At 47.1% G+C, this 24,149-nt stretch overlaps 1 protein-coding gene across 1 annotated transcript in view; it reads right to left on the bottom strand.

Annotated features, from left to right (window-relative positions):
* Positions 1-2,225: 2,225 nt before the first annotated feature.
* Ido2 (indoleamine 2,3-dioxygenase 2) overlaps positions 2,226-24,149 on the bottom strand; it is a 47,650-nt gene continuing 25,726 nt past the window's right edge. The window contains exons 4-10 of the mRNA XM_021219878.2: positions 22,540-22,658; positions 21,115-21,129; positions 19,531-19,630; positions 18,894-19,011; positions 11,247-11,298; positions 5,551-5,699; positions 2,226-3,866 (exon numbers count right to left, since the gene is read on the bottom strand). Of these exons, the coding sequence (XP_021075537.1) occupies positions 3,517-3,866; positions 5,551-5,699; positions 11,247-11,298; positions 18,894-19,011; positions 19,531-19,630; positions 21,115-21,129; positions 22,540-22,658 (903 nt within the window). The 3' untranslated portion in view covers positions 2,226-3,516. The remainder of the gene's footprint in view (positions 3,867-5,550; positions 5,700-11,246; positions 11,299-18,893; positions 19,012-19,530; positions 19,631-21,114; positions 21,130-22,539; positions 22,659-24,149) is intronic.

The following is a 24,149-nucleotide window of genomic DNA, read 5'->3' on the forward strand; positions in this document are numbered from 1 at the left end:
CAACCAACCACAAGGGGGCGATGTCTATTCTCTACAGGGTACCAAGCTAGCAGTATGGTACCAGGTACCACAGGATGTCCAGGCTAGCAGTGTGAAGGCCAAAGAGCATTGTCTTGGCTTCATACAGCAAGGATGGACGCTGCACTTCTGCAGCGGAGGAGGAATCACGGCTTCAAAGGGCTCAACAGTGTGTCTACCAGTACAGCGAGTGTCACAAGCTGAAGGGACCCCAGGCTGGTCAGGAGGCCATATTAAACCACACCCTTGCTATTGTCTGTCTCCCAACACCCCCAAATGAGGAGCACACCCAGGAAATGCACCTGAACCCCACTTCAAAACAAACCCTGTCCCAAGCTGTATTCCTTCTCTTAGAGCTACCCTGAGACTTGATATCTTCCTTTCATAATATATAAGAAACTGAAGCTCAGTTGCCTTCTGGGACCGATCAAAAGCCATATTGTTTTTGTTTTTGTTTTTTTCGAGACAGGGTTTCTCTGTGTAGCCCTGGCTGTCCTAGAACTCACTCTACAGACCAGGCTGGCCTCGAACTCAGAAAGCCACCTGCCTCTGTCTCCCAAATGCTGGGATTAAAGGCACGCGCCACCACCCAGCAACCATATTGCTTCAAAAACTGAGAACCAATAGAATTGGAAGCCAGGTCTTATCTTGAAGGCCCCACTCCCGGAGAAAAGCAAGGGGTGTGAGCACGGAGGTTACTCCACTTCATCCCAGACACTTTCTGGGCCTGCACACATGTGGTCCAACCCAGAGAAGATTTGAGATACACAAGCCCACCTGTGCCCGTCTGCTGAGGTGCAGAAGAGACGTCCACAGGAGACAAGGCTATCGGGTGCAGAGAGGAAAGGCTTTCTGAGTTATCATAAGCTCCTGGTGGGCACTGTGGAACCTACCCCAGAAAGAGGAGCAACCACAGCCGAGACAGAGGAACGTGGCACCGGGTCTCTGAGAAGCCCTGAACCTGGTCACTGAACCTCCCACATGCCAGATGGAGCCCAGAGGATATAAGACAGGAAGAGCCCCGAAGTTTTGGTGTAGGACCTGGTTGAGTTCTCACTTGGAGTTAAGACTTCTCTCTCTCCCCCAGTCACTGGAAAGCAGAGAACCTAAGCCAGTCTCCTGTCTCCTTATGGTCACAGCGACTGTGGAACAACAGGATCAAGGGGATGGAAGGCTTTGCGGGTAGGATGAACCGGCTTGCTAAGTCCACCTTACCTGGCTCCCAGGAGACAAGCATTTGGAAGAGGCCAGGCAGTGGTAGATGCCCTTGTTGATGCTATACTCCTAGACAGGACCATAAAATGAGAGTCCATTGTGGGTGTGTATGTATATACGTGCATTTGCAAAGCAGGGAAACCCTAATTGATGGAATTTACTTTAAGCTGGTGGGACCGCAGTTTTCTGCAGCCAGGAAGAATAAACAAGACGTTGAGCTAGAAATTTCAGATATAAAAGCCACATTTATTTTTATCCTAAACATGTGGACTTACTATTTATTCTTATTTGGGCTCAATTGCTTTCAAGGGGTCAATGAAAGCATTTTTCACATACAAAATTCCAGTGTCACCAGGAGAAAGAAAAACAGGGTCCTAAAAATAGAACAGAGAGAGTTAAAATAGAACCGGCAATGTCTACCCCCTGTGGGGGAGTCGCATCAGTTCCAAGTCAGTAGCCGATCGCTCCCATGCTGGTGACTTCCAGGTCGGCATGGACAGCACCTTTCACCCCACAAATCTCCACTCAGCATCTAACCCCCCAGTGCTGAGTTCAGCCTGGGCATGGAGGGGAAGGCTGTTCCAGGTCACAGACAAGGGCACAGTAGGGCTTAGTAAATTGAAAGAATCTAGAGCTAGCCGTGGTGGTTCATGTGTATAATCTAAGCACTGGGGAGGCTGAGGTAGTTCAAGGCAACCTGGACTAAAGCATCGTAAGATACTGTCTCAAAGTAAAATAAAATAAAAACAAAAAACAAACAAACAAAAAAGGAAGAGGCAGCCACCATTATCTTTGCTGTCATCATTGCGGTGACTGTAGTCATCACCATCTTCACATCATCATCATCATCATCATCGTCATCGCCGTTATCACCATCATCATCATCATCATCATCATCGTCATCGTTGTCATCATTGTCATCGTCGTTATCACCATCATCGTCATCATCATCGTTGGCATCATCGTCGTCGTCATTGTCATCATCATCATCATCATCATCGTCATCGTCATCGTCGTTATCACCATCATCATCATCATTAACAGCAGCAGCAGCATGGCTCAGTGGCTCATCCCTGTACATCCCAGCCACTCAGACTAAGGCCTGCCTGGGCTAAAGAGCTCAATACCAGCCTAGGCAACTCCTCAAGACTTTCCTTCAAGAAGACAGAGAGCTGGGACTGTAGCCAGGTGGTGGAGCAATGACCTGATGTGTGCAAAACTGTGGGTGTCATCTCCACTCAGGCAAAACAAAAGAAACGGACACACACACACACACACACACACACACACGTCACATACATATAACCTCTGAAGGGTGGGACAGGAAGATCACAGTTTGAGGCCCATCAGACCTTGTGTTTCACAGACAAAAAGGGAAGGAAGAAGGGAAGGAGAGGTGAGGAGAGGGGAGGGGAAAGAGAGTAAACAGGGGAGGGGGAGGGGGAGGGTGGCAAAAGGAGAAAGGGGGGGTGAGAGACTGAGGGACCAGGGAGGTAGGGAAGAAGGGGAGAGGCCCAGGGTAAGAAAAGATGAAATAACATGCCCCAAAGCAACTTGATTCTTTCAAAATTGAGCTTGGGTATCTCCGACTTGCCCACCTAATACTGAATGAGGAGGACGTGGCTGCAGCTCTCTGCTGTGAGGCAGGGAGATTGGGGAGTGCAGAAAGCTTTCTAGCAAGCAAACTGGCTGGGGTGGGGTCGAGGTGGGAGCCACAATTTATGAACAAAGCAGTAAAGCCATGCTTGGGCTCAGACAGAGCTCCAACCCTGGTTCTGGCTCCTACAGGACATGACTGATAAGCTCTAGGATGCAGGACAAGACTGCTAAGCACAAGGATGCAGGATGTAAACTGCTAAGCACAAGGATGCAGGATGTGAACCTTTAAGCACTAGGATGTAGGATGTGAACCTCTAAACACTAGGATGCAGAATGGGAATAGCTAAGTTCTAGGATGCAAGACTTGAGTGCTAAGCACTAAGATACAAGATGTGGCTGATACGTACAAGGATGCTGGATATAAAATGCTAAGCACTAGGATGCAGGATGAGAGCAACTAAGCTCTAGAGTGCAGGACATGACTGCTAAGCACTGGGATACAGCACGAGAACAGCCAAGCACTGGGATGCAGGATGAGAACTAAGTACTAGGATGCAGTACATTGCTGCAAAGCACTGGGATACAGCATGAGAACAGCTAAGCACCGGGATGTGGGATATGAACCTCTAAGCACTGGGATACAGGGATGAGACCATCTAAGCGCTAAGATGCAGGAGATGACTGCTAAGCACCAGGACACAGGAGGGCCTCCATGGTCTTCTCCCTGACACTCTTCAAGAAGCTCAGCACGGCAGTGCCCCCAGTGCCCCTGTCTTCTAAGGCATGGGGTGAGGGATGAGTCAGCCCCCTGCTCCTGGCCCTGGTGGCAGCGGAGATAATGTATCTGGCCACGACATTGATGTGGTAACTGCGCAGCTCTACCAGGGCTTCCACACACTGGTTATAGGCCGTCAGGCAGCCCCCAGGACCACAGGCCAGTATGTAGTCTCTCAGAGAAGGAGCTGCGTGGAGATCCTCCAGGAAAGCCTTATGGGAAGGTGGCATGTAGTCCCTCATCCTGTGTAGAAAGCCAACTGAAAGAAAACCGGGAGAAATACCTTAGCTCAAAGGTTGCCTGCTGTTCCAAACACTCAGGTACCAGAAATGCTTGATAGAGCTCTCCCTCAGCCTCTTAGGGCTTTAGTTATAGCTGCCAAAAGCTCAAATGTTCATTTCTGGTTGTTGACAGGAGACACAGGAGAGAAAAAGAAGCAAGAATCTCTCCGATAATAAAGTTGGATGGAAATCTACTGGTCCGTGTGCATGAATGATGTGTTGTTCCCTGCCGAGGACTAAGAGACGTGTCTACCAGCACACACAAACCCTTACACTGACTGGCAGAACACCCTGGTGAATTCTGTTTGCTAGATACTTATAACTGGGAGGGGTTGGGTGAGGGGAGCCAAGAAATGGAAGTTACCATGCAACATTGGTATTTTTCGTAAAAACCCAGGGAAGCCACAACACTGAAAACTCAGTTTTCTTGAAAATCATTACACCTTTAACTGATGTTGTTTGGGTTGGGTTTTGCGGCTGTTGGTTGGTTAGTTGGCTGGTTGGTTGGTTGGTTGGTTGGTTGGCTGGTTGGTTGGTTAGTTGGTTGTTAGTTGGTTGGTTAGTTGGTTAGTTGGTTGGTTGGTTGGTTGGTTGGTTGGTTGGCTGGTTGGTTGGTTGGTTGGCTGGTTGGTTGGCTGGTTGGTTAGTTGGTTGTTTAGTTGGTTGTTTAGTTGGTTGGTTAGTTGGTTGGTTGGTTGGCTGGTTGGTTGGCTGGTTGGTTGATTGGTTAGTTGGTTGGCTGGTTGGTTGGTTAGTTGGTTGGTTAGTTGGTTGGTTGGTTGGGGTTGGTTAGTTGGTTGGTTGGTTGGCTGGTTGGTTGGCTGGTTGATTGGTTGGGGTTGGTTAGTTGGTTGGTTGGTTGGCTGGTTGGTTGGCTGGGGTTGGTTAGTTGGTTGGTTGGTTGGCTGGTTGGTTGGTTAGTTGGTTGGTTGGTTGGCTGGTTGGTTGGCTGGTTGATTGGTTGGGGTTGGTTAGTTGGTTGGTTGGNTGGTTGGTTGGTTAGTTGGTTGGTTAGTTGGTTGGTTGTTGAGAGTCACTGACTAAAATCAAATGCTGAGACCCAGAAACAACCCTGACTGTTCCAGAGAACAGGTTCATGCTGGAGAGTTTTAATTCTTTTTGGTTCTGATCCAAGTTAAAGTCTGGTAGCAATAAATACCCTTTTTGGTAGTCATTAAAGGATAGCTGTATGCTGCCAGGAAAATCAATAACAACTATTTTAAAGGCTTCAAAATGACAGCTCCCTCGCCTGGACCACGTGGATTCAGTGGGAGGCTGGGCCATTCATGGGGAAGGCTTTAGCAGAGAAGTTCAGCACTACTTCTTGTTGCTCCAGACAGAGCCACACAAGGTCCTAGCCTTTCAATTTGACATAATTGCCTCATTGTAAAAAGGGGAAACTATGGATAAAAGACCCAAGCCATCATGACAGTGAACAACCCAGGTCACAGGACTGTTTGAAGACCCTAATGAGATCCGATGCCCCAATACTGACTAACTCAGTGTAAGAGAGGGTATATGCGCACAGCTGCCTGCTGGCTTAGGCAAGGATAAACCTCAGGACATTTTCATTTACACCCAGCTTTATCAGTTGCTAGAGACGGCTCCCTATTCTGCCTAGTTGTCCTGTCAAAGCGTCAGTGAGAACGGAGCACTGCTCACCGCTTTCCTTGCAATGCTCAATGCCCAGGAACTCATCGAAGGCATGAAGCACGGAGCTCTGGGCTGCACTTCCTCCAGAGTACTTCAGAGGCTCTGTGGCAACACCTTCATAGACCAGCCCCACAGGCATGGCTGGGTTGTCCTTCCACCTAGACAGGAGCAATAATAATAATAATGAGGAGGAGGGGGAGGGGAGAGGAGGAGGAGGAGGAAGAGAAGGAAGAGGAGGAGGAGGAGGAGGAAGAAGGAGAAGGAGAAGGAGAAGGAGAAGGAGAAGGAGAAGGAGAAGGAGAAGAAGAAGAAGAAGAAGAAGAAGAAGAAGAAGAAGAAGAAGAANAGAAGAAGAAGAAGAAGAAGAAGAAGAAGAAGAAGAAGAAGAAGAAGAAGAAGAAGAAGAAGAAGAAGAAGAAGAAGAAGAAGAAGAAGAAATAAAAAGTGTGAATGAAGCTTGCTAGAGTACCCAAGGAAGTATTAGATTGACTTCATCTTTACACCACACCATGGTGGAGCCTTTTTCTGCTCCACTTAAAGGATTCTTCCAGAGAAGCGAGGGAGGAACTATACTCACTGGTCTTACAATGCTTTAAACAGCTCTGTCACAGGAGTGCACCTATTACATCACCACCATCGACAGCACAAGATAAAGGCTCTGAACAAGACTCCAACCCCTCTACTTATCACAAACACCGTAGCCTGACACTGATAACCCCACCAGTACAGATACCCAATTACACACAAGCACACCCAGACACTTAACTGTTATTTCCCATAACACCTGGAAATGCTCGTGGTATTAAACTTGGCTTGCCTTTCAATGCTCCGTGAGAACCATTATCAAGAGGTTTGTCACAGCAGTGATGACAAGCATGATGATGGAGAGTGGCGGGGTAACCAACATTGTTAGCCCCAGAGCCTGTGGGCGGCTGGAAGAAGAAAGCCTGGGGCTCCTGGTCACATGTGAGCTTCCCATGCCTCTCTTTCCCCCTCTACCCTTCCTGTGTCCCTCATTTTCTGCTCTCTCTCTCTTCTGTTTACCCTCCATGACTTGACCTAGTCTCGACTTGTTAGCTGAAGCCTAGGGGAGCACAGCATGAAGGTCAGTGGAGCACTACGGCACACCACGCAGACACCTGCAGTGCTCACACCTCATACATGAGCACACACTCACTCTCCCACCCTGACCACTTGGCAGTAGATAGGGCCAGGCAATCTTTACCTTCTTTCCTAAAGAATCAAAGGCTTGAGCTAAGTTCTCAGACCTCCCAGCATTCCAGGACCAAACACACACACACACACACACACACACACACACACACACACTGGCATCCCTAAATTACAGTTCTACTTTCCTTTATCCCGTAGATGTCTACCTTCACCAAGAAGCACACTGACCTCTTTTGCCAGCAAGCAAACTGGCCCCTGGTTGACAGGGTAAGTGGCAAGTTTACATGGCTATTTCTGCTCCCTGTCAATCCAAGCCTTGTGTCCAGGCTAACTCCCCCGCTTGCATCCTAGACCTTCTCCAGACTCTGCTCTGAGGTTGCAAATGCAACAAGAAGCCAGGCTGCCAGATTTGGTGACTGTTTGAGGTCAGCCATTCCATGAATTTCAGTGGAATAGTAACCAACTGGGGAAGTCATGTTCAGGAAAGAGATACAGCATACGAAAGGAGGAAAGGATACACAGGAAGAAGGGAGCGTCACGCAAGCTGTGGGACAAGGTCTCTATTCTGGGCAGACACAGAATTTAAGCTCAACTTGGCTGTGCATTGGTTGTTAGCCCTGGGTTAGCACACGGGACCTCTCAAAGCCTTGGCTCCCTCATCTGAATAGTGTTAGTATGAACTGAAGTTCCAGGTGGCGCTGGGTGTGTGAGGGAGGAGGTGGGGGGGGGGAAGCCATGCCTATGTTAAAGATTCTACAAAGCTGATTGATTGACTGATCGTGGAGAGTTGGAATGTTTGATGAAGATCTGGAGCCAAACGACATTGGGCTTACTTTTAACTCCCTCCCGCCTGACCCAATATTGTTGTGATGGTTTGGAATGTATTGGCCTAGTAGACAACAGGCTCCCACCACCTTAAAGCTGAAAGGGCTTTTATTCATCATCCGAATGTGACTGTGTACAGAGTTCTTCTTATTTGCTGTAACTTGCCTGCCTGGGGCCCCCCACCAGTGTTCTCACAAAATCCCTTGATTGGTGACTTGCTTTGCCCTTGAGCTACAAAAACTCCTTCATTTCCACACTGGAACATGTTAATTTGGGACAACTGGAATGTGTGTTTCTGGCCACTAACATTTGGCCAAAGAATAAACTAACTCTTAATTCCTTTGAGATAAGAGCTATGTTTGGCATTGACATTCATACTTAGCTTATGGGTCATTGTAAGAGCCGACCCAAATACTATGTGCCAGGTGTCTGTTGCATATTAGACATTCAGTAAGCACCAGCTATTTATTGTTCTAGCAACCCCGGAGGTTAAGAATGCCTGCCGCTGCTCTCATCTCTCAGCCACATTACACAGCCTCTCTGACCCTCAGTTCCCCTAGTCTGTACGTGAACCTGCTTCCTGCACCTGTTCGAGGATTTGAATGGAATCCAAAGAGGCCCGTGAACAACCCAAAAACAATATAAGAGTCCAGGGCTAGGGAAACTGTAGAATGATACTTTATGAGCAGGCGATGTTGCAGACATGACGGCCATGTGGATAATGGACCTGGTCCACACCAGCACACGGGCTGCAATCTATGTCCAGAGCAGCCAAGGGCACACACGTGCTCCTGTTTCTCTGTGACAGGCGTTAGGATCCACAGGATGGATAGACTTCACCTCCAGCCTCATCTTCAAGATGATTGACATTCATCTCCATCTTGGCATCTTCCCTTTGGGTCCACCTCCGATGCTTTCTTTGTAATCTTGTTCTCTGCCACCCTACCCCATTCAGCAGCCCCAAACAGGACTGTGCCACTCAGAACGGAAGCCAGCACTGCCCACACTGAGAGTCCTCCACGACGGCAGGCATCCCTCTTCTCAGGTACATATGATTCTGTTGTTCTTCATGTCTGCTCCCTCCTCCTGGTCATAGGAATTGTTCCCTCCGCTTAGAACAAGAATCTTCCTCTGAGCCCACTCCATTGCCCGTGATATCTGTTCACGTATCACCAGGGATGTGGTATTTCTAGATATCAGTAAGCAAGATACCTGAGCCATCACACCCAGTGGTCCCTCCGTAGCATCCTGCATCCTACCTGGCATTGCTTCATGCAGCCTCTTGTAATGCATGCTGTGGGATGTTTGCATTGACTCAGTTTGCTTTGTCAATACCTTCTCCCCATCCTGAAGTCACAGGCTCCACAGGGGCCACATGACTGCTTTTTTTTTTACTGCTGTTTCTAGCACATACAATGGTGTCTAGCATGTGGTAGGCCCTCTCCATGGATTTATTTGAATGAATGAATGAATGAATGAATGAATGAATGAATGAATGAGAAAAGAGCTTTTCAGTCAGTATGACACAGCCAGTGCTCAAAAGGGCCCAGCTAGCTTAAGGGACCTATCAGATATGACAAATGTCAAGGACGTCATCAGGTAGTGTCCTTTCAGCACTCGCCGGAGTGCCTTCGCCAAAGCCAGCCATGCTGATGAGGATGCAGGAAACACCAGCACCGAGGTCAGATGATAAACTCAGGTCTGTTTTCACACCCCATGCCCAGCAGCACTAGGAGACACAAATGCCTCTTTCTCCACATAGGTGAGCATCTCTCAAGGGCCGAGCTGCCGTTTGGAAAGGCATGGGGCCATTTTCATTTCCGGCCTCTATGGTAAGGTTATTTTTAGACCTGCTCCTGGTGCATTTCTAACAATCCCGAGGAAAGAGGAAGTTAAGGCAGACAACAAAACGAAGCAATGTTCCCCCCCCCCCCCAGAGCATCTTGGGCCCCGCTCCTGGCCTCTCTGAGACCTGTGGCAGGCTAGGGACTGGAGCGAATACATCTCATTTCCACACAACATCCACTCTTAAATAAAAATGTGTTTTAAAGAAGCAAATGAGAAACTCGAGATAGATGTAGAATGGCGAGGCTGACATTTTAAAGGCAAGTCTACTGGAAACTCCTAACAATCCAGATGTTTGTTGGAACTACAGCTACATTTAGGATCATGTACAGCCACTTAGCTGCACAGTAAACAGTCTCGGCTTTTGAAGTGGGGGGATGGCCTTTATGCCAGACACCAGATAAAAACTGTCTTTGCCCAGAACTTATGTCGATGCCAACAAAGTTCCCTTCTGGTTCTTATCAAGTCTCTGCCAAGAGGAAGTAGAACAATTCCTTTGAAAGACACTGGTGGGTAGGATTCTAAAAATAGCTCCCCAAGGTTCCCAACTGAATTCCTAGGACTCTTAATACTATGAGTTGTTCCGGTCACCATGATATATTTATTATAGGACAGGGCAGAAGGACTTTTCAGAGGGGATGAAGGCCACTGATCAGCTTAGCTTTAATGTGGGAATTTCCCTGACTCATCCGACTAGATGGAATGCAGCCACAAGAGCCCCTTTAAGAGAAATTTCCCCTGGCAGTCGTCAAGAGAAAAGTCAGGAAAATGTGTAATTCTAGAAAAATGCCAAGTGCCAGTGCTGTGTCAGGAGTCAAATTGGGGACATGGTAGGGAGAAGCAACAGAGGACCTAGCAGGCCAGGAAAACTCTAGTCTGATACTTGCAAGGAAATAAAAAATTTCAGCTCTAGACACACACGTACACACACACACATGCACACATGCACACTTTGATTTTTCTCCCAGTGGGACTTGGCAGTAATGGTAATGGATTCAGCATCTGGTCTGTCTCTTACTGTGTCCAGGCACAGCTTGGATGTTTCTCCTGATAGCTTCACCGGCACCTCCAAGTCAACAAGACACAAGCGTTCAAAAGTGAATCGGCTCTGTTGGTTGGTGAATTGGATGGCAACCTGGTTATATCACGTCAAGGTAGAAATAACTGGGTGAAGACATGTGCTTGATGGAGCAGGGGGCAGGAGAGGCAGGCAGGCAGGCATACAGACAGACAGACAGACAGACAGACAGACAGACAGACAGACAGACAGAGAAGTGTATAGCCCTGAGACAAATCAAGGGTAACCAGGATCAGTGAATAGCTGTTCCTGCTACCACCATGCAAAACACTTCAGGCTGAATATGAACAATCAAACTGTATTTCTCACAACTCTGAAGGAGAGGGGGTCTAAGATCAAGGCACTGATGGTTCAGTCAGGTGACAGCCTGGACTCTTGTCTCCTGATGGGTCCCCTGAATGCTATGTCCTCAAAGGTCAACGGGCAGAGAGGTAAACTCTGGCTATCACTTTCCAAACTTCCTTACCTCTACCCTCCCTTCCATCTCCTCCCCACATTCTTCCCCGCTGCCCACTCTCTCTCCCATCATTTTTTTTTTTTTTTGCCCTGTCATCAAGTTGGGGTTCTCAGAGGATCCACAGTCTCACTCTGGTGGCTGAAGACAACCCCTTTTGGACTTAAGTTCCCAGTCTTGGAACCCTTTTCCTTCTGATGGTTCTTGGGTTCCAGCCTCCTAGAGTGGACCCAGGCGGTGACTTTGCCAGCTTGCGTCACTGGCTATACTTCTTACTTTAGGAAGCTTCTGTCTGTCTGTCCTCACACAAATCTGGGGGACTGTACTTACCCAGAGAGGAAGATCCGGATGACCGAGTAAAATATGTCTGGGTCCACATAATCTGGAGAGCAATCAAACATGAACTTTACCACGGGCAAAAAGCAATTGGCCACATGTGCCTGGACCCTGCTGTTTACCCCGGGCTTCCCACCCCTATCTGATCTATGCAGAGCCCAGAATGGCAGCACCAAATACAGATGGAATGTTCTCTTGAGGAGGGCGTGGGCCCTCATAGGGCTGTTAATCCGTTCCGTATGCTAGCCCCCTCTGTTAGCTGTGCAGCAGGGTTTTGTACTTCACCACCACCAGTGAGAGACTAAGAGCATCCTTTAAGAAACATTTCAAATAGACAGGATGTGCAAGAGAATATGGGAAGTCGAGAGAAGGAAGGAAAACAGAGATTGTCGCTTTCACAAGAGAGGCAGAGCAAGTGACTGACATCCAGGAGTTCCTCTACCCCATGGGGCTTTCCAGGGATCACCACAAGTTAATAGAGCACTTAGCCCCAAGCTGCACTGATGGGTCACATTAGGGGAGGATGGGATACCATACAGGACTCCCACCTAATGAAGCACGCCATCATAGATATATTAATTCTCAATGTCTTTGGTCTGCTTTGAAAGGCCGATCTTGCTACATTACTGAGTTCCTCTACATTCTGGGAAATTAGACCACATTTATCTCATCCAGATTAAAGCTTATATCTCTTTATTTCTGAAAGAAACATCTTTAGATAAAGTCTAACTAACAGCATGCCCTTCACATCTGCTTCTTTTTCCCTCTTTGCACACAGAATCCAGTTCATGTCTCTTCTCCCTGTCCATTTTCTCTGAAGCCTCGATAACCTGAGATGTACAGTCTCAATGCTTTCAGACACTCCTCAGTGTGGTCACCCCCTCTCCTCAAGTGTAACTCCTCAGTGTGGTCTCACCCTCTCTTCTAGGGTGTGACTCCTCAGTGTGATCACCCCCCCCCACTCTTCACCAGTGTGACTTCCTGACTCCCTAGGGTGGTCACACCCTCTCTTCTCAGGTGTGACTCCCCAGGGTGGTCTCACCCTCTCCTCAAGTGTGATTCCTTAGTATGGTTGCACTCTCCCTTCTAGAGTGTGACTCCCCAGGGTGGTCACACCTTCTCTTCTCAGGTGTGACTCCCTAGTGTAGTCACACCCTCTCTTTACCAGTGTGACTCCCTGGTGTGGCCATACCCTCTCTTCTCAGGTGTGACTCCTCAGTGTGGTCACACCTTCTCTTTACCAGTGTGACTCCCTAGTGTGGTCACACCTTCTCTTCACCAGTGTGACTCCTCAGTGGGGTCACACCTTCTCTTCTTGGGTGTGACTCCCTAGTGTGGTCACACCCTCTCTTCACCAGTGTGACTGTGTCCCCTGTGCTAGACTGTTTTCTGGGACCTCTCCTAGACTTTGATATTCTCTTCTCCTCCAGATTGTTAAATACTATATCCAGCCCTTTGCATAAGAAGTGGGATGTATAGGAATTATTCCTTTACACAACTTGATGAATTAAAGGTAAAGCCAAGTGATCATTTTGATAGATACAATCAAATTTACATGAAAATATAAAAAATATTCGGTAGATATTTCAAAAGTGATTCATAAAAGAAGAATCCATACTTCCATTTAGGACTGTATTAGAGCTCCCACGCCAGAAGGAAGAGGTAAAAGTTGTAAGAATTCATGACCAATAGATGGAAAAAATAAGACATTCTGTGATAAAACCAAATTTAAGCAATATCTATCTTCAAATCTAGCTCTACAGAAGGTAATAGAAAGAAAATTCCAGTCTAAAGAGATTAACCCAAGAAAACACAAGGAATAAATAATCCAAGATCAGCAAATCAAAAGAAGGAAAACACACAGACACATACATGTACATGTGCATGCACATGTGCATTTCACATGCATGCATATGCATACACAGACACATGCTCACCACCACCACCACAACAACAAAATAACAGGAATCAAACGCTGTTCATTGATTGCTCTCAGCACCAATATTCTCAATCCCCCAATAAATAGACACAAAGTGACAGATGGGAGGCAAAAACCAGGATCCATCCTTCTGCTACATCCAAGAAACAGAACTTAACATCAAGGTTAGACATCGCCTAAGGGCAAAAGGATGGAAAAAGATATTCTAACCAAATAGACCTAAGAAGCAAGCTGGCATGGCCGTTTTAATGTCTGATGAAACAGACTGCAAACCAAAACCAGCCAGAAGAGATAGGGAAGGACACTACATACTCATCAGAGGTAAAAATTCACCAAGAGGACATTCCAGTTCTTAACATCTATGCTCCAAACACAAGTGGACCCGGGTTCACAAAAGAAACATTATCACAGCATAAATCATACATTGATCTACCTCGAGATCCAGCTGGGCATATACCCGAAGGATTCACTTCATCCTACCACAAGGACACTTGCGCAGCCATGTTCATGGCTGCTTTACTCACAGGATCCAGAAACTGAAAACAACCCAGATGTCCCTCACAGATGAGCGGAGAAAGGAAATGCGGTGCATTTGTGCGATGGAACATTCATTACTCAGCCATTAAAAAAAAAAAAAAAAAAAAAAAGACGAATGAAATCCACAGGCAAGTGGATGGAACTAGAAAAAAAAATCATCCTGAGTGAGGTAACACAGACCCAGAAAGATAAATAGGGTATGGATTCACTTATGTGTGCACGTTAGCTATTAGGTCAATGACAACCAAACTACAATCAGTAGAACCACAAAGGTTAGGTATCAAGTAAGGGGTTGGGGTAGGGGCATGGAGATAGAGCTCCCTAGGAGAGGGAAATAGAATAGGCAGTTGTGGATGGACAGGAGATGGGACAAGAACAAGAGAATGGAGTGGGGAGAGGACCGAAGAGCTGGATGAGGGAGAGAAGGAATACAGTGAGAGACAGCTAAAACCAAGGGCCATTTGAGGGGAAGTGTGGAAACCTAACCCAGTAGAGGCTTCCTAAAAAATATGCATATATGAAGGCGACATAACTTAAATTGCCAAATAAGGGGGCGGCAGGGCCCCCATTGAACATCTCTTGTCACCAAACAAAACTTCTAGTACTGTGATCGGGTTATATCTAATTGAGTTGTTGACCAAAGGTGTTCCACCTCCCTCCCCCCAACAAACAACCCAGGCTGTTGCCGAGACTATGTGTCGCTCTTCACACACTGAGAAGTCCCCATTGCTGAAAACAACAGTCACACAAGTTTGTGAACATGGAGAAGCCAAGCTGGTGACAACACAGAACCTTCATCCTCCATCCTCCATGACAGCTTCTTTGGCACAGGGAGGCACTCTGTAGTATACACACACACACACACACACACACACACACACATACACACAGCTACAAACCCTTTGTTCTACAGTGGTATCCTGTCTGCAAGATATGCTAGTGCAATTGTACAAAGTTTGTGGGAGCATCTAAGCTATATCTGATTTGACTTAAGTCCTGCTCCACAAAATGGAATTTATGCCCAAAATTGATTGGGTGACCAAGAAGCTGAAACTAGATAGCCCAGGGACCTAGGGGGAAACTAAATAATATTGACTTTAAAAACAAACAAACAAACAAACAAAAAGCAAAGCAATGGCTCTTGATGATGTTCTGCTGTTCTCAGAGAACAGCGACTTGCTCAGTCACCATTGGAGATGCTTCCTCCTGCAGCAGATGGGAAACAAACGCAGAGACCCAGAGTCAGACAGTGTGCAGAGAGTGGGAGACCTTGGAACATTCAGCTCTAAATGGACTTGGATGTTTCCGTCAAAACCCCTCTCAGTGCTCAGGGAACCATGTGGTAGAGAAAACAGAGATTAAGAGTCAGGGGGTGGGGGGGATGAAGGACACCAAGAAAACAAGGCCTTTTCAATCAACAAGGTGAATGAAGTCACAGCTTGCACAGGGCCTGCACTGGTTTGCACCACACAGGGTCACGCTGAGAGAAGTGGACATATGCACCCATCCCTTACCCCAATGTTGTCTCTAAGTGATAGCTACTTAAAAGGAAAACTTAGTTTTCTCTAAGGGAGTCTCACTAGGGAAACAAAAATGCTCTTTTTCCCCATTCATTCATTCATTCATTCATTCATTTTACATCCCGATCACTACTCCCCATCCTGGTCCCCACCTCTTAGGGCAGGCTGCATGTCCAGGACTAGACTGCAGCAGGAGTCGAACAAAATGGCATCTTTGGAGGTTCAGTCTCTCATCATGACACAGCAGGAACTCCTACCCCCTCCATTTTCAAGAGTGTATCATATTTTTATTTTTTATTTTACTTCATATGTTGTCTTGGTTACAGTTGCTATCGCTGTGAGAAACCAGCCTGACCCAAGCAACTTGGGGAACAAAGCATTTATCCATCGTATGCTTCCACACCATGCTTCCTGATCAAAGGAAGTCAGGACAGGAACGCCAACAGGACAGGCACCTGGAGGCAGGAGCTGGTGCAGAAGCCATGGAGGGGCGCTGCTTACTGGCTTGCTCCTCATAGCTTGCTCAACCTGCTTTCTTATAGAACCCTGGACCACCAGCCCAGGGGTGGCTTCACCCACAATGGACGGGTCCTCCCCTATCAATCACTAATTGAGAAAATGCCCCACAGGCTTGAGCACAGCCCTAACATATGGAGGCCTCTTCTCAACTGAGGCTCCCTCCTTTTAGATGATCTCTATGTGTTGAGTTTACATAAAACTAGCCAGTGCTCTAGACAGGGTCTGTCTCTCTGACTCATTTCTCTGTCTCTGTCTCTGTCTCTGTCTCTCTCTCTGTCTCTGTCTCTCTCTCTCTCTCTCTCTCTCTCTCTCTCTCTGTCACACACACACACACACACACACACACACACACACACACAAACACACACACACACTTTTTTCTACCCTACAGGTCCTTTGTGTATATGCTATGATTTCTGGTTTAGTGAGTGTGCGGATGCATGTGCAATTATATCTGGCCTTTGTTTCTTGGTGTATGTGTGTGCATATGTGTGAGTGTGTGCATGTGTGTGAGTGAGTGTGTGCATATGTGTGAGTGTGTGCATGTGTGTGTGAGTGTGCATATATGCGTGTGTGCGTGTGCATGTGCGTGTGTGTGTGTAGGTGTGCCTTTTCTCAGGCTCCTTTCCATCTGTTTGTCTTGTCCAACTTAATATGATAGTTTGTGTTTTATCTTACTTTATTTAATTATTACCCCTTAGAAGCCTGTTTGTTTTCCAGTGTAACCCAGAAGGGGATGTGGATATAGATGGGAGGGAAGGTGGGCAGGAAGTGAGGAGAAAAGGGAAGGATATATTATGTGAGGGAAAATTATTTTTAATAAAAGGAAAAAGATAATTAATGATGAACCTAAATATACATCTCAGCAACAAAGATCTCTGCATAGAAACCCAGCTAACCTGTACAGTACTGCTGTAATCAATAAGAATGTTTACCAAAGAGCTGGATTCCAAGTTAACGTTTAAATACCGGCTCCATTCTGTAAGGTAGAAACAAACAGTGCAGAAGTAACTCAATAAAAAGTTATGTTTGCCACACACAAGAATGCAGGTGACTATTCATAACACAGAGTTTAGGCATCTGCCTTACTTTGAAAGAAACTCAAGGAACCCTGCGCATGAAAACACAGACGCAGACACTGAATTTTCACACAGGGAAACTAGATAGCCAACGAAGGTGTGCACCAGAGAGGGGCCCTTGTGTCAAGACAGCATGTGACAGATAAAGATCACCCAGCAATGGTGACAAATGAGTTAGAAGGGGTCATCAGGCAATATGAGCTAATATTTTATGCTGTTTCTTGTATCTCTGCCTGTTTTCTTTCTGTGCTAGAAATTGCATATAATATCACAATCCGTACTTGATGCAGCTTGAACAAAGTCCCCAACCGAGGGTTTGGGTTCTGTTTTTCTTTTCGTGCTTCCTGCTAAAGCTCGTGAGAGACAGCCCGGCCCCTGAAGGAGAAAAGTAGGGAGGGAATGTTCCAGAGAAAAGGAAGAAGAGTCTGAGGACTCACGGAGCAGAGAAAGACACACCCAAAGGGAAACAGCAGAAGCCACTGCAGAAAACCTGTTCCTTTAACAAAATCTAACGAGAGACCATGTCGATGTCACCTGCAGGAGGGAAATTGAATTCATTTCCTATCTCATAGCATACGCAGATGATAATAGACGAATTAAGAACTTAAGTACAAAAGATGAAAACTTCAGAAGAAAGTATGGGGGATTATATTTCCAACCTGCTCTTCCTGAATCATTTCTTATGTAAGAGCTAATGAACAGCCCTGGTGGGACCATATTTCAGTGGAGAACTTTTGCTTGCAAACGGCATTTAACAAACCTTATTTGTACAACTATGTTAAGCTGGGCAAAGGCCTGGGGACTTGGCTTGCAGCGCAGCGGGCCTCTGATGTCCACAAAAGGCATTTTTATGGACCCTACACGCCTGGGAAGGAAGGATGTCCTGAGGGACCGAGCAAACCCAGGATGCTTGCTGAAGCTGGGCTCTAAACACAGTGATTGGTTATCGGTAAAATCTATTTGGGGGACTGGGAGCGGAGGGAATCCACCCAGCCACGCTCTCCGAACCACACACAAAAGCAGTACCCGCAGACCAGACGCCGTGCCAAGGACACGCACGACCCCCTGCCCATGCCCATCTCTCTTTTATGATTACTGTTATAGTATGGCGAGCCCCTCCCCTCGCTGACTTTGTACTGGCTGGCAAGGTGCCTTGCATAGGCAAGGTGGAGGCAGCCTGTTTCCACTCCGCAGTGCCACAGTGGGGAAGGATCATCGGATGGCCCTTAGAGCCTTAGCTGTGTGTCCTTGTCTGATTGACTGTTGTCAGCCTGCTTGGCAGTGCCAGGAACACTGCCTTTCCTATGGCGTCTCAGCACTGGGGATGAAAACTCATTGAACACTGGACTAAACTCCTCACTCAAGCCCTATTTTGATTGCAAGAATTTCAGAGGCTAAGACGGGAGGAGGGCCTGCCCACACTAAAGGCCTCATGGGATGGTGTGGAGGATACTGTTGCCATCTTTGAAAAGTGTGGACACGTGTCCTTCTCCTTCGTCGCGTGTGTGAATACAGCTAGTCCTAAAACCTTGGGGGGAAAAAAGTCATCACATAGAGAAATTTGTCTCAGGATCAGATGGGGTGGAAGTATATTGGGGAGCTCCCCGGGTCCTTGGACTTCCTTCAGCGGATCATAAGGGTCTTTCTGGATTTGTAACATGGTCAGAGAGGAAAAGCAAATGACTCTTGGGGGGCTTGCAGACACCCCCACGGGACAGCCCTGCCTGCCAGCAAGCCTAACCTGAGACGCTGAAGCACATCCAATCAACATTCCCCCTTGCGACCAATCCAATCTCCCAGGCTTCGGCAAAAGCTCAGCATGCCAAAGACGTATCTGGACCCTGGAGAAGAGAAGCTACCCCCACCACATGAAAATATACTACAAAAATAGTTCTGTCTACTGAAAAAAATAATTCTCACTGGGACCCTTTACGCTAAATAAAGGTAGAACACGAGCGCCATCTTGTGGAGACATGGACCACCCTCATCCACGTAGGACCCGCTCAGGTCCAGCCAGGCCACTGGAGGCGCTGCTCCAGCATCTTACCATGCATTTGGGCCAAGGCTCTGGTGATATCCTGGATAGAAAGTCTCAGCTGCCGCAGGGCTTCTAGCAGGGTGTCCTGGCTGTGTTGCCGAATAGCCTCCACTCCCTGAACCAGGGCCTAGGAATGAGATTCATGTTCTCAGTTGAGGTGCTGCGAAGTAAGTTTTTTATTAAAACCCCTGCAGGATGCAGATCGCCACGGAGTGACCCACACTACTGGAATCTCTCTGGAGCATAAATTGTGACATCCAGGGCCTCAACACAAGTGTTTTCTCATTCCTTCAGGATTTCCCATACCACGGTCGTTTCTACTCTGGCATCCCCAACTAACCGCAGAGATGCATGGATATGCCTTTATCTATCTTTCCATAAAAACGGTCTTTTTCTTTTTGACCTCTGGGGCTTTAGCTTCTGCAGGCCCATGGAGTGGAACAGCTAGCACAATGGGTGTCTGTCGCACTCCGCGCGTGGTACCTGGGTGTAGACGGAGAAGTCGGTTCACTCCAGGCTAAAAGGGCACTGACACCACAGGCTAGAACTCAGATCTGTCTCTTCATAGTCAACCCCAGGAGGAGGAGGCCTCTGTCCAAGCGGGGAAAACCACCACAGGGAGAGGGCAGGGTGATTAAGAAGATACCTTAAGGCCGGGCACTGCTGCCTTCTCCACCAAGACTGTCACCAGGATGAAGCCCCGCAGGCTCTCTCCCCCCGGAAAAGAGATGATGGTTTCCAAGTTACTGGAGGAAGAGGCCAAGGAAGGAAGAGGACCAGGTCAGTTAGAGCCAAGTTCCGATGACCTGAGGACTGTGACCATTATGGGTGTGTGCCTCCGTGCCTGACTAGAGTTCTTTTCTTTTTAAGATATTTTCTTGATTTACATTTTAAATGCTATCCCGAATGTCCCCTATACCCTCTCCCTGCCCTGCTCCCCTGCCCACTCACTCCCACTTGGCCAGAATTGAGTTCTAACACAGGAAGAAATACCGCCACAGAGCCCTGGCCGGAACCCTGTCATTACCACAGACGAACAGTAGGTGGAGCTCCAGGAACGCTACAGAAGCGGGGTAGGAAAGACTACAGTAGTCAGAGCGGTTGAGGACGCCAGGAGAACACAGCCCACTGAATCAAGGACAACTAAGCAGGGCTCATGGGGGCTCACGGAGACTGAAGTGACAATCACAGAACCTGCATCGGTGTGACCTAGGCCGTCTGTTCATATGTTGTAATTGTGTGTAGCTTTGTGTTCTGCTAACAGTGGGAGTCCTCCCTTGTCCTCTTCCTGGGTTGCCTCATCCAGCCTTGATGTGAGGGGCTGTTGTTTGTAACTATGTCAGGGCAGGTTTGGAGGATACCTCTAGAAGGCTTGCTTTTGGGGGGGGCGAGTAGGAGTGGATCTAGGGAGAAGAGAGGTAGGAGGAGGACTGGGAGGAGTAGGGGGAGGGGAAACTGTGGATAGAATGTATGAGAGAAGAAAGAGAAAGAGAGGGGTCATTTCTAATCAACCTGCTGCTGTCCTGTCTTCCCATCAGAGCCAAATCTGACCTGATACAGAACCCAGATGAGTAACCTCACACATCTGCTTTGTTCCCAGCATCTCCAGCATTAAGCAAAGCCCAGGTTCAAACCTCAAAACAGCAAAGCGGAGGTGAGTCACACATCGCCAAGGTCCAGCAGAGGTATTAGCCTGGGGGATCTTTGCCATCCATCCGCATGCTTCACAGAGCTGAGGAGGGTGTGTGTGTGTGTGTGTGTGTACGTGTACAGGGTGTGACTGTGGCTTCTCTGCCATCTCTGCTCCCCGGGGAAGGTGGAGCCTATGACTATAGACCTCTCCTACTCACAAGGGCTCCAGTCCATCAGGTAAGAAGGGATTTCAAAAGGACCCTTCTGTCACTGTGACCTGCCTGTGTCTGGCCTTTTGCAGGTGTTCTTCAGAAATAAGAAATCTCTGCCGGTTTTCACAGAGCCACGGTTTGTTTTTTTCTTACACTATACTTTTTATCATGGACAGACAGGACCATGTGGTTAAGAAAAATTAATCCCTGGACCCCTAAAGCTAGCCTCCATCAGAGCTAATGTTTGGACCTTTTAATACATTTCGAATTTTCAGGAGTTTGTAGACAGCTGACACTGTGTTGTCCATACAGCCGGCCATGCCACCCTCTTGCTTTATCACGAGCCTTTAAAGGTAACAGTGGGTAGTTCTAGAGGGACATCTTACCTGATTTCCAATGGTCTGGTCACATTGTAGTTATTGGAGACAACAAAGAGAAAAAGGAAAAAAAACCAACTTGGTTAATAACAAGATATAATTCTTGGGGTCCCAGGTACCCAGGCTCCCACACTCATCTGCAATGCCCTGTCACATGTGCAGATCAGCACACACCTAGGATGGACAGTGAGCCACTGGGTGACAGCAGACACCAGATCTGTTGACAGCCTGTGTGTCTGTGCAGGTACACACTCCTGCTTGCCTCCCTTTAGCTGCCTCTCGGTGCAGACCCACTTCAGTTACTCTAATCCTACCCACCTGTTAGGAGTGGCCTTACATCAGCATCTGCCCAGGCACCAGGCTTTCCCTGCTGTTCCCCCAGGAGTTTTAAAGATACTGTTTATGTTGTTCTTTGACGTCTATTAAGAGCTACTTTGTCTCAATACTGAACTGTTTGGGGGTGGGGGAATGGTGTTGCTTCTATTTCTTTCATTTCTTCAAAGCACTTAATAAGCCGTGGGTAGACATCTTAAAAGACTTAGGAAGATGATGGTCTAGAAGAAATAGGGTGGGAGCCCCAATCCTGCATCTGCATTTCTGGGTGCTGTACCTCACTTGCTGGAACATTCATTTCCTGGGGTTGGTTTCAACCCTGTCACCCCAGTGCAGACACATTCTCCCTTCAGACTTCCTCTCCCCTTTCCCCTTGAATCACAAACCCAGCTTCACATTAGTCCAGATGCATATATTTATCATCTCACCCACTCCAATTCTAAGCTAGATTTAGGCGCTTTCAATGCATACCAGTTTTTCATTGCTGTATAATTGGTCAAAGATCAAGCCAGGCCTGGTTGTGCATGCTGTTAGTTGCAGGTAGTCAAGGGACTGAGGAGGTGTAAGGATCACCAAGTCAGGGACTGTTTATGCTACAGTGTGAATTTCAGGTCAGCTTTGTCATTGTGTGAGAAACTGTATCTAAATAAACTCTGAAGAGAAAACAGGGGTGGAGCTCCTCCCTCACATGCAAAGGTTCATTCAGTTCCCAGTCACAAGCAAGCTTATCATCAACATACAATGCCATCATGATATCATCATATAGCATCACCATCATATGACATCATGTAACATTATCATATGACATCATCACCATATGACATCATTCCATAAAGCATAAAGTTCAGCAGTCTTTTTGAAGACTAAGAACTTTTTGAAGACTAAGAACTAGCAATGTAAAGTGCTTTCTAGATGGGTGATAGATTATAAATAAGATTTAAATGTGTGTATTCGCTTTCATCGGAACCCTAAAGCAAACGAATGGGAGCACACAGCTCACTATAAAACAGCCCAAAGACCCTGAGCCTTTTCTGTGAGGACAATTCAAGTCCTGAGTCTTCCTCAGTCTGCTGCTAACTGAAGGATCCTTTCCCTCCTTACCCTTCTGGGTTCCTTTTGGTCCAGTTTGTCAGCACCAGGTCAGAGTGGACCAGGATAGGCGGAAGTCCCAAGTTCCTGGATACCTCAACAAAAGGAATAGCAAGAGATCTCGGCAGCACCTTTAGGACAGGAATCCAGACAATTAGTAATTCTAGTGGCCGAGGAAATCACCACAGTTGCCTGTGGTAAGTGACCTGGAGACCAAGCATGAATTCCCTGAGTGTTCCACACCTGTACCCTACACATGCTTCGTGGGAGAGACCCAGTGAGAATGCTGGTTATGAGAACACACTGCAAGAGATGCAAAACCCAGAGATGGAACACATTGTACACATGATACACAGAACCTCTGGAAACTGTACCAGAAGGAGGAGGAAGAAGAGGAGGAGGAGGAGGGAGAGGAGGAAGAAGAGGAGGAGAAAGGAGGAGGAGAAGGAGGAGAAAAGAAGAAGAATCATTTCACCAAAATGTTTAGTATAAATCGAAGACTAAGAACTAGCAATGTAAAGTGCTTTCTAGATGAATGATAGATTATAAATAATATATATGATCTATATATAGATACAGGCATAGATGCACATGATGCAAAATAGAAGTAAAGATGTACATAGATTAAAAACAGAGGTGTGTATGTGTGTGAGAGAGAGGGGGATAGGAAAGAGAGACAGAGACAGAGAGACAGAGAGTGAGAGAACACACCCCAGAAAGGATAAAGAGGACAGAGAATCTCAGCATGCAGAACTGATGCTTGTGTCACCTCGTGAGTCAAGCCCCAAAATGTCAGGGAGTCACTCAATGGCAGACCCCCTTAACAGTCCTTTGTCTCTTCTGACTCCTAACATGATTTGCTAGGGTTCCAACCTGGGGTATGATATCAACCTTCCAACACCCGTTCAGGACACCACTGAAACACAAGCTGCTGGCTCATGCCCCAAGGACCCTTCAGGTTGCAAAGCCCCTGTCCGTTTCCCTACCCTTTCACCCACTAACTTTTGGGATGTCCCTTGAATACAGATCTGTATCTGTCCACAGTCCAGAGCAGATGCTCAGATCCATGAGGTCCCCAGCGATGGAAAGGGCCAAACTGGTAGATGTGTAAAAAAATAAAAAACAAAACAACAACAACAAAAGAACATTTTTATGTTCCCCTTCCCCCAGTCATTTTCCTTCTAAAATAGAAATTTCTCCCTCTGTCTCTGTCTCTCTCTGTCTGCTTGTGTGTGTGAGAGAGACAGAGAGACAGACAGAGAGAGAACAAAGAGACAGACAGACAGACAGACAGACAGACAGACAGACAGACAGATGTAAATGTAGGCACATTCATGCCAAAGGTTGTGTGTGGAATCCAGTTGACACTTTCTACCATATTTGAGATAGGGTCTCTCTTTTTTTTTAATTTATTTATTTATTTATTTATTATTTTCTTTATTTACATTTCAAATGCTACTGCAAAAGTTCCCTATACCCCCCCTGGTCCCCTACCCACCCACTCCCACTACTTGGCCCTGGCCTTCCCCTGTACTGGGGCATATAAAGTTTGCAAGACCAAGGGGCCTCTCTTCCCAATGATGGCCAATTAGGCCATCTTCTGCTACATATGCAGCTAGAGA

This window comes from Mus pahari, chromosome 19 (genome assembly GCF_900095145.1).
Source record: "Mus pahari chromosome 19, PAHARI_EIJ_v1.1, whole genome shotgun sequence".
Classification (NCBI taxonomy): Eukaryota; Metazoa; Chordata; class Mammalia; order Rodentia; family Muridae; genus Mus; species Mus pahari.